An 8306-nucleotide genomic window follows, 5' to 3' on the forward strand; every position below is an offset into this window, starting at 1 on the left:
CCGGGGTGGGAGGGGTGCGGGGAGGGGGGGGAGGGGGAGGTACCAGGCTGCCTCCTGTGAGTCCCTCCACTCTTTCATGGCAGCTTCAAGGGAATGAAGTAGGCTTTTGTTCGTATTTGGAACCCGCCCCCCTTCCCTTTTTGGAAAATGAAGACATTTGCCTGCTTCCAATTTTCTGATCCTTTCCCACACTTCGTAATGTCTTCAAATTCACCAAGCAGTTCTTTGGGCACGGCTGCAAGTTTGCGTTCTTTCTAGACAAGGTGCCCACATCCTCCTGAGCCTCGGCGGCGGCAGGCGCTTTGGATCCCTCCTTGAGCACAGCCGGCTCCTTCTAGCAGAAAGGAACATTAACATGAAATGCAGGAGGCAGGAGTCCCAAGCAGCGGCCTCTCGATCTGGTCTTGTCCAAACCATACCTGGAGGGGCTTCTCCTGGTCCTTCTATCCTCCCAGCCCACCCCTGGGCTGGCTGTTTCTTGCAGGTGGGGCCCGTCCTCTTGGCCCCATTAAATGCTATTTAAAGTCTTAAGGCACAATCACCTTCATTATAAGATCCTGTTCACTGTGCCCTTTCTAACCTGAGTGCTAAGAATAATGGAACACGAAGCCAGACACCACGGTGGCTCACGCCTATAATCCTAGCTACTCAGAAGGCTGAGATCTGAGGAGCGCAATTTGAAACCCAGCCCAAGCAGGAAAGTCGGTGAGATTCTTATCTCCAGTTAAACAGCAAAAAGCTAGAAGTGGAGCTGTGGCTCAAATGGTAGAGTGCTAGCCTTGAGCACAAAAGCTTAGGGACAGAGTCCAGCCCTGAGCTCAAGCCCCAGGGCAAGCACACATACACACAAAAGATGGACATGTTTAAACAAGGGCAAATCCACACAGGAGAAAGCCATACGACTACCGGGTGGCTGCCCGCAGCCTGCGGCTGCCTTTTACTTCCTCTTCCCTGTGTTCCTACAGCTTATTTTCACTTTGTCTTCTTTCTCGCATTCATTTTTTATTTTAAATTATTGCACACACATGCACCAACTACTCAACCAGCACTAATTGCAGAATAACAGGAATTAAGTAAATTATAGGTTTGTGTAGTGATGGAAGACTGGTTATTTTTGTTTGTTGGTCTTCTCCTTTTCTTTTCTTTTTTCCAGTACTGGTGACCAAGCCTGGAGCCCTGCCCATGCTGGGCAAGTGCTCTACTGCTCAACTGTACCCCAAGTCCCTACTGATCTATGAATCATATGCCACAAAACTTTTTTTTTTTGCCAGTCTGGGCCTGGGCGCTGTCCCTGAGCCTCTCTGTGTTCAAGGCTAGCGCTCTACCACTTGAGCCACAGCACCACTTCCAGCTTTTTCTGATTAGTTTATTGGAGATAAGTCTCACAGACTTTCCTGTCGGGGCTGGCTTCAAACCATAATCCTCAGATCTCAGTCTCCTGAGTAGCTAGGATTACAGGCATGAGCTAGTGGTGTCCAGCTTAAAACTAACTCTTTTAAGGAGTGCTTTCTGTAGAACATTCTAGATTCTATCCAATCTAGAACATTTTACCGGTCTATGAAGCAATCCCATCCCCATTAACACCCTAATCTTTTAGGGTGAATATCCAGTAATCTGAGCATTATCTGTCAAAAAAACGATTTTTGTGAATGGTCTGAACACCCTTTTCCAGACTCCACACACCATGATTGGGGGAACGTGCCTCAATGGTAGAGCTCCTGCCCAGCAAGCATGAGGCCCCGAGTTCAAATCCCAAGACTGCCAAAAAGTAAAATAATTCACCCATGAATGTGTGGTTTTTATTTTTGGCTCTCAGCTAAACACCACTGATCTGTCTGTCCTTCTGTGAGTTAGTTTCCTGCAGCTGTGCAAATAAGTCTTGAATCAAGAAGTACTGCTCCAAGGTTTGCTCTTCTTTTTCAGGACTGTTTGGGCTATCCTGGGTGCAGAAGAATTAGTTACTACCAGCAAGACAAAGTAAACTAGGGTTTGATAGAAATTGTATTGGCTTTGGAAAGCAATCAGGAGGGTTTGCCAGCTTCAGGTATCTTCCAGTCTACACACACGGGATGTTTTTCCATTTGTTTACGCCTTCTTTCTTTTCCTTCAATAATACTTCATATATACATATATATATATATATATATATATAAATAGTTTTTTAATTTTTTTTTTTTTTTTGGTCGTGGGGCTTGAAGTCTGGGCCTGGACACTGTCCCTCAGCTCTTCAGCTCAAGACTAGCACTTTACCACTTGAGCCACAGCGCCACTTCCGGCTTTTTTCTTTTTGCTTATGTGGTGCTGAGGAATCGAACCCAGGACCTCATACATGCAAGGCAAGCGCTCTACCACTGAGCCACCTTCCCAGCTCCCTTTTATCTTTTTTGTTGTCTAATTACCCTGGTCCTTGCCCTCCCTACTACCTTTTTTTTTTTTGTGCTGATCCTGGGGCTTGAACTTAAAGCCTGGGTACTGTTCCTGAGCTTTTTTGCTCAAGGTTAGTATTCTACCACTTGGGCCACAACTCCACTTTCTACTTTTTGTTGATTAATTGGAGATAAAAGACTCCTAGACTTTCTTGCCCAGGCTGGCTTTGAACCAGGATCCTAGATCTCAGCTTCCCAAGTAGCTAGGATTACAGGTGTGAGGCACTCACTCATGCCTGGTGGTTCCTGCCCTTTTAAAGCCTCCATACTGGGACTGGGAAGGTGGCTCAGTGGTAGAGCGCTTGCCTTGCATGCATGAGGCCCTGGGTTCGATTCCTCAGCACCACATAAGAAAAAAGTGGAAATGGTGCTGTGGCTCAAGTGGTAGAGCGCTAGCCTTGAGCTGAAGAGCCGAGGGACAGCGCCCAGGCCCAAAGTTCAGGCCCCACGACCAGACCCCCCCCCCCAAAAAAAAAAAACAAACCAAAAAACAAAGCCTCCATACTTTGAGTGGCTTCAGTCTTTCTCTTCATTAGGATACTTTCCAGAGGGAAAGTGACAGGAGAGGAGGAAGGGAGAAAGCAGAAGTTGCTGAGTGAGATTTGCATTCGTTTCAGACGGCCTCACATTATCTCGGTGAAAATATCTTTCTTCCAAGCACCTGGACCTAGGGATTTCTCTAGCAGAATCTCTCACATCTGTTCTGAGCAACAGCTCTGGACACAAGCCTGCTGAGACCAATATCTGTCGGCTGCAACAGAGTCAAAAATGTCACTGTCAACTTCCCTAGTGCCCACTTCATCTCCTTTTCTTCCTTGCCAGTCAGAGGTGGCCCAGCCAACACTTCTGTACCCTGTCTTCTGAGAAATAAAACAAGACAACAGGGCTATCAGCTCCTCCGCATTTACTCCAGAGACTTTGACGGATATCTCCATCTCCTCCAGCCTTCTTGTGTTAGGATCTGCACGAGCGTCTCCCAACCAGCTCATGATCCATCCTCTTCCTGACCCTCCTGGCTCCTCAGGATCAGCCATGCAGAGGCACGCAGGTCCGAGATATCCCAGGCTGTCCACCCAGCGCTCCTAGCAGAACTCATCAGGACAAGGGCATACTTAACTGACTCATCCCTGGCTCCTTAATAGGGCGCCTCACTCTTCCCAGCCTAAGGACAAATGGCAGGAAGAGTAAGGCTTCATTACTAAAGGCTTTGCTGAGTCACTTTAACACGGGGAGGGGGTCATCCCCTCTGAGTCAGTGCAGGCCTTGGTTATCAATGAGCTTTTGAGATGTGCCAGAAGCCGGATAGCTGAGAATCTATGACTGAGTCTCCACAGGTGCCTCACCAGTGTGAGCTCCATGCTAGAAACAAACAAACAAACAAACCGAGGCCACTAACTGGGATCTAACTAAAGCAAGGTTCAGGAAGACCAGTACCCTGGGCCAATCCTTCTATTCACCATTCCAAATCTCTAGGACAGCTGTACTTTCATTCGGGGCTTTCCTCTCAGGACCCAATCATTCCTCCTAATCCATCCTGAAATCAAATCCAGAGACAAGAGTGACCTCTCACCAAGCTTCCTACCGGCCCTGTGCCTCTTTTCCAATGACACAGCTACTTAGCCCAGGGAAGGCTTCGAACACCAATGGCTTCCTGTTGGTGACCCCCTCCTCACCGTAGGACTGAAGCTCCTGAAGAGAAGAGGTCAGGTGGGATAAAAATCACCAGGAGTCAAATCTCAGGACCTTTCTTAAAACTTTGCCACAAATTTTCTTCCAAAGGAATAATAGACTGATACGGACAGAAGCTCTCAGACATCTAGCATTCATTTTTGATCATCTGGGATAAGATTCAATACTCTTTTCAGACTCATAATAAGCTACTTATAGATAAATTGTAAGATTATTTTCTTTCATCTTCCCTCAATTCAATTTACTGTCCGCACATACATTTCAACATACCATTTATTTGCTTTATTGTGAATTTATTCGCAGCCTATCCCCAGGCCTGCATTGAACATATTTCCTGGAGTGACAACTACTCTATTTGTAGGAACTATTTAGGTCACTGGAGTGGAGGAGGAAAAAAAAAAAAAGAGGTCGCTACTTCATAGAAATGGCAGGAGGCCAGATATAAATGCAGTTAACACCTGTTGAATCTGAAACGCAGAAGATAGTGTTACCATTTCCCCGAACCCTTCAGTTTGTTTCAACTGATAGCAGGTTTAACCGAGAAAAACCAAAGTCTCCTTAACCAAAGAAAGCAAGCTTTTAAGAGGCTGGCTGCTTTCTTTTTCTCTTTTCGGGGGTGGGGAAGGAACGACCACAGCTTAGTTGAAAAGCGATGCATTTCGGTGTCAAAGATCTGTCATCAAATAACACTGCTGAGGACGCCCTGCGCTTGGAAGCGCGGGAGGAGAGCCCGGCGATGGCTTCCGGAGACCCAGGGAACAGCACAAATATTTTGGGCCGGTCGTCAAGGGTGAGCCCGGAGGGAATGACCCACCGAAGAAACGCAAACTGACCAATAGAAACCGGACCCTTCCCCGAGCCGCTCCGCCGGGGGGAGGGCGCACACAGCTCCCTTCCTGAGGCTGGCGCGCAGGGGCCTCGCAATACCTGTGAGTGCATTCATTCATTCATTCATTCATTCATTGCTTCAGCCCAGGAGCCGGGCACTGGGTTAGGGGCCTCTTTTCTCCCTCCACGACTCCATAACCCTTCCCAATCGGCCCACCTCCTGCCCCACTGCCCCCTCCAGACAACTGATTCCAGCCTCGCGGCCCGCGGCTCCGGCCTCTCCTGGGCCCCCAGGCCAAGGTGACAGGATGGCGCCGGCCCGGAGGGCGCCTCCAGCCACAGCCAGAAAGGGGGTGCGGAGCGCGCCGGGGACGGATCTGGGGGACGAGCTCAGCAGGGGCTGTGGAAGCAGCTGCGAGAAGGTTCTGTGAGGAGGCCGCGGGAGGCCGGTGACCCCCGACCCCCCCCCCCACACACGTGACGCGTGCACACCTGAGGAGGACGCGCCCCAGGTGGCGGGGCTCGCGCCGGGCCGCGGCGGCGTTACCTGATGAAGGTGGTCTTGCCGGTGCTGTACTGGCCGACCAGCAGGATCATGGGCTTGTTCTCGAAGTCGGCGTCCTCCAGCGCGGGCGAGTGGAACTCGTGGAAGCGGTACGCCTCCTCCAGAGGCAGCACCTTGCGCAGGTAGAGCGAGCGCAGGCCGCCCGTCACCGTCTGCACGGCGTCCGCGCCGCCCGCGCGCTCGCGCCCGCCCGCCTGCCGCCCCATCCAGCTGAACATCCCTCCGCCGCCGCCGCCGTCCCCCGCTGCGCTGCGCTGCGCTCCGCGACCCCCGCCGCTCCCGGCTGGACCCTCGCCTGCGCGCGCGCGCTCACTAAGCCGCGGCAGCCGCCGCACTCGCCGCCGCCCGAGCCTCGCCCCGCCTCGTGCCGCCGCAGCCAATCACCCGCCGCGACGTCATGGGCGTAGTTTATTATTCAAAAGAGTTCTTACAGGACCTTCCTCATTGGGCCTCTGCCAAAGAGAGGTAGAGGCGTCAGCCAATAGAGAGGAGTTGCTGATGACGTAGATGGTTTGGAAGGCTGGGCGGGTGGGGGGGGGGAAGGGTGTGGCCGCGTCCGGATAGCTCTTGGACGCGTCATCCCGCGGAATCCTCCTCCCTCCATCTGATCGCCTGGGCCTCACCTCTGACCAGGTGGCATCAGCTTCCGGGCAAATCTTAGTTCTCAATGGAGGACCTTCCTCGGGAACCTGTCTGGTCCCCTGGAAGCGTTTGCTCATTCCAAGTTTTCTGCACATCGATACTGGGGTACAGATTCAGAAAGTTGACCGGCAGTTTCCTTCTTCCTCCAGCAGGTTATTTATGATCCCGCATTTCGTTGGGACTTAAAAAAGCACATGCACACGCCGTTACTATGGAAAACAGTGTGTGAGTCCTCTGTAAATTAGAGGGGGGGAGGGAGGGAGAGGGAGCAATTTCACTTCTGGATATATAGTCAGAAGAGTGGGTGGAAGATAGTGTCTTGGAGAGGTATGTGCACAACCATAGGTCCAGAGCTATTTACAAGAGCCAAGAGGTAGAAGTAACTCAAGTGGCCATCAGTAGGTGAGAGGATAAACAAATATGATTATGATTTCAAGACCAAATTCCTTGAAAAGAAATCCACCCTGAGTGAATCTACCCTCATTTGTTTTTTCCTGGTGCTGGTTATTAGGGCTTGAACTCAAGCCTGCATGCTGCCCCTGAGGTTTTTGCTCAAGGCTAGTGCTCTACCACTTGGGCCACAGCTCCACTTCTGGCTTTGGGGTGGTTAATTGGAAACGAGTCTCAGCCAGGCGCCTGTGGCTCATGCCTATAATCCTAGCTACTCAGGAGGCTGAGATCTGAGTCTCTGCATGAACACAGGAGACATCCACATAGGATGCAAGGAAGCTCTTTGGGGGTTCGTCTCTCATTGATTTTGGTCTACAGTGACTAGCATGTGGTGATTATTTGCAAGCTGAGGTAGTTAACAAGTCCAGTGAAGGGGAGGATCTTGGGAATGATCAAGTACCTTAATTAAGGCCTGTGAAGGACTAGTAGCATTTGTCTCCAGGCATCTGAAAATTATCAGACATTGGTGGCCTATGGGAGAAGTGTTTTTCTGGGGAGTGTTTTCTGATGTGATATGCGACAGGTGTTTGGTTGCTCTCGTGTTAATTAGGCTTATAGGCAGAGGACTAAGCTGAGCTGAAGCCTCTGTAACCTCTGCACTACTGCATGTAATCATGGCTGTCAAAGCAAAGACCCTGTTGTTGTTTTGGTAGCTAATTGTGCAATTCATCAAGTATGCATTACAATCTTTCCAGGGGCTGGGAAGGTGGCTCAGTGGCAGAGTGTTTGCCTTGCATGCATGAGGCCCTGGGTTCGATTCCTCAGCACTACAGAAGCAGAAAAAGCCGGAAGTGGCGCTGTGGCTCAAGTGGTAGAGCGCTAGCCTTGAGCTGAAGAGCTAAGGGACAGCGCCCAGGCCAGAGTTCAAGCCCCCACTACTGACCAAAAATAAATAAATACAATAAAAATAAATAAAGTCTTTCCACATTTTCCCCAACCAAAAATCTAAGTTCCACGGAAGAAGAGATTTGTCCAGCCTGCTGTGCATGAGCCAGTGTTCCTTGAATGCCAGCTGCCTTTCCTTCCTCATAGCCTTTAGCTCGAAGCAGCTTGTGCAGACTAGGTTCAACTCCCCTAGTTCATGGCCTGGCTTCCTAAGAGCAGAGGCGGCCCCACCACAAGGGGGAGGACCCAGCCGGAGGAAACTAAGCCAGCTGAGGCGGGAGGGCAGAAGCAGCCCCCTCCTGCTCCAGCCCCAGTGAACAGCGGGCAGGAGGGAGCAGCGGATGGCAGGGGCCAGAGCAGAGACCAGGACGGGAGTTACAGTCACGAGCGTCTTCTAACAGGCCACGAAAGCAGTCAAATCAGCGTTTACCACATGGCTGTTTTATTCGGTGCTCAAGTGACACAGTGACTTTATCAACTTCATTTTTGTGTTCTGATGGGGCCAAGGCCTGGCCACCTTCACCTGACAACTGTCCTTCCAGCACAGGCTCTGTTCCAGTGTGGCTGCTCTCTGCGTAGCAAAGATGTACACAGGCACCCACTTTTACTCAACTTTGAGTGCCTGGGCTAGTCATCTCCCAGCAACCAAAGGACAGTGTAGGGAGCAGGCATCTCATCACCTCTTCGGACGCAGGGCTCTCCCAGCGACTGTCAGGGATCTGAGAATCGCTAAGGAGGAGTTCCTTCTCAAGGGCTGGCCCTGACAAGTCCTTCCTTGGTAGCTTCATTCCAAGTCTTGTTACCAGAGCTGAGCTGTGGCG

The 8306-nt window shown here is 50.9% G+C and overlaps 1 protein-coding gene across 3 annotated transcripts in view; it reads right to left on the reverse strand.

Moving 5' to 3' along the window:
• The window catches only part of Ehd4 (EH domain containing 4), a 738029-nt gene extending 732294 nt beyond the window's left edge, over window positions 1-5735 (reverse strand). For all 3 annotated transcript variants that reach the window (XM_042687914.1, XM_042687913.1, XM_042687912.1), the window contains exon 1: window positions 5491-5735. In XM_042687914.1, coding sequence (XP_042543848.1) covers window positions 5491-5726 — 236 coding nt within the window. In that variant the 5' untranslated portion in view covers window positions 5727-5735. The remainder of the gene's footprint in view (window positions 1-5490) is intronic.
• Between the last annotated feature and the right edge of the window lie 2571 nt (window positions 5736-8306).

The sequence above is a fragment of the Dipodomys spectabilis genome, unplaced genomic scaffold (assembly GCF_019054845.1).
Source record: "Dipodomys spectabilis isolate Male_0828 unplaced genomic scaffold, ASM1905484v1 ptg000108l, whole genome shotgun sequence".
In the NCBI taxonomy this organism is placed as follows: domain Eukaryota; kingdom Metazoa; phylum Chordata; class Mammalia; order Rodentia; family Heteromyidae; genus Dipodomys; species Dipodomys spectabilis.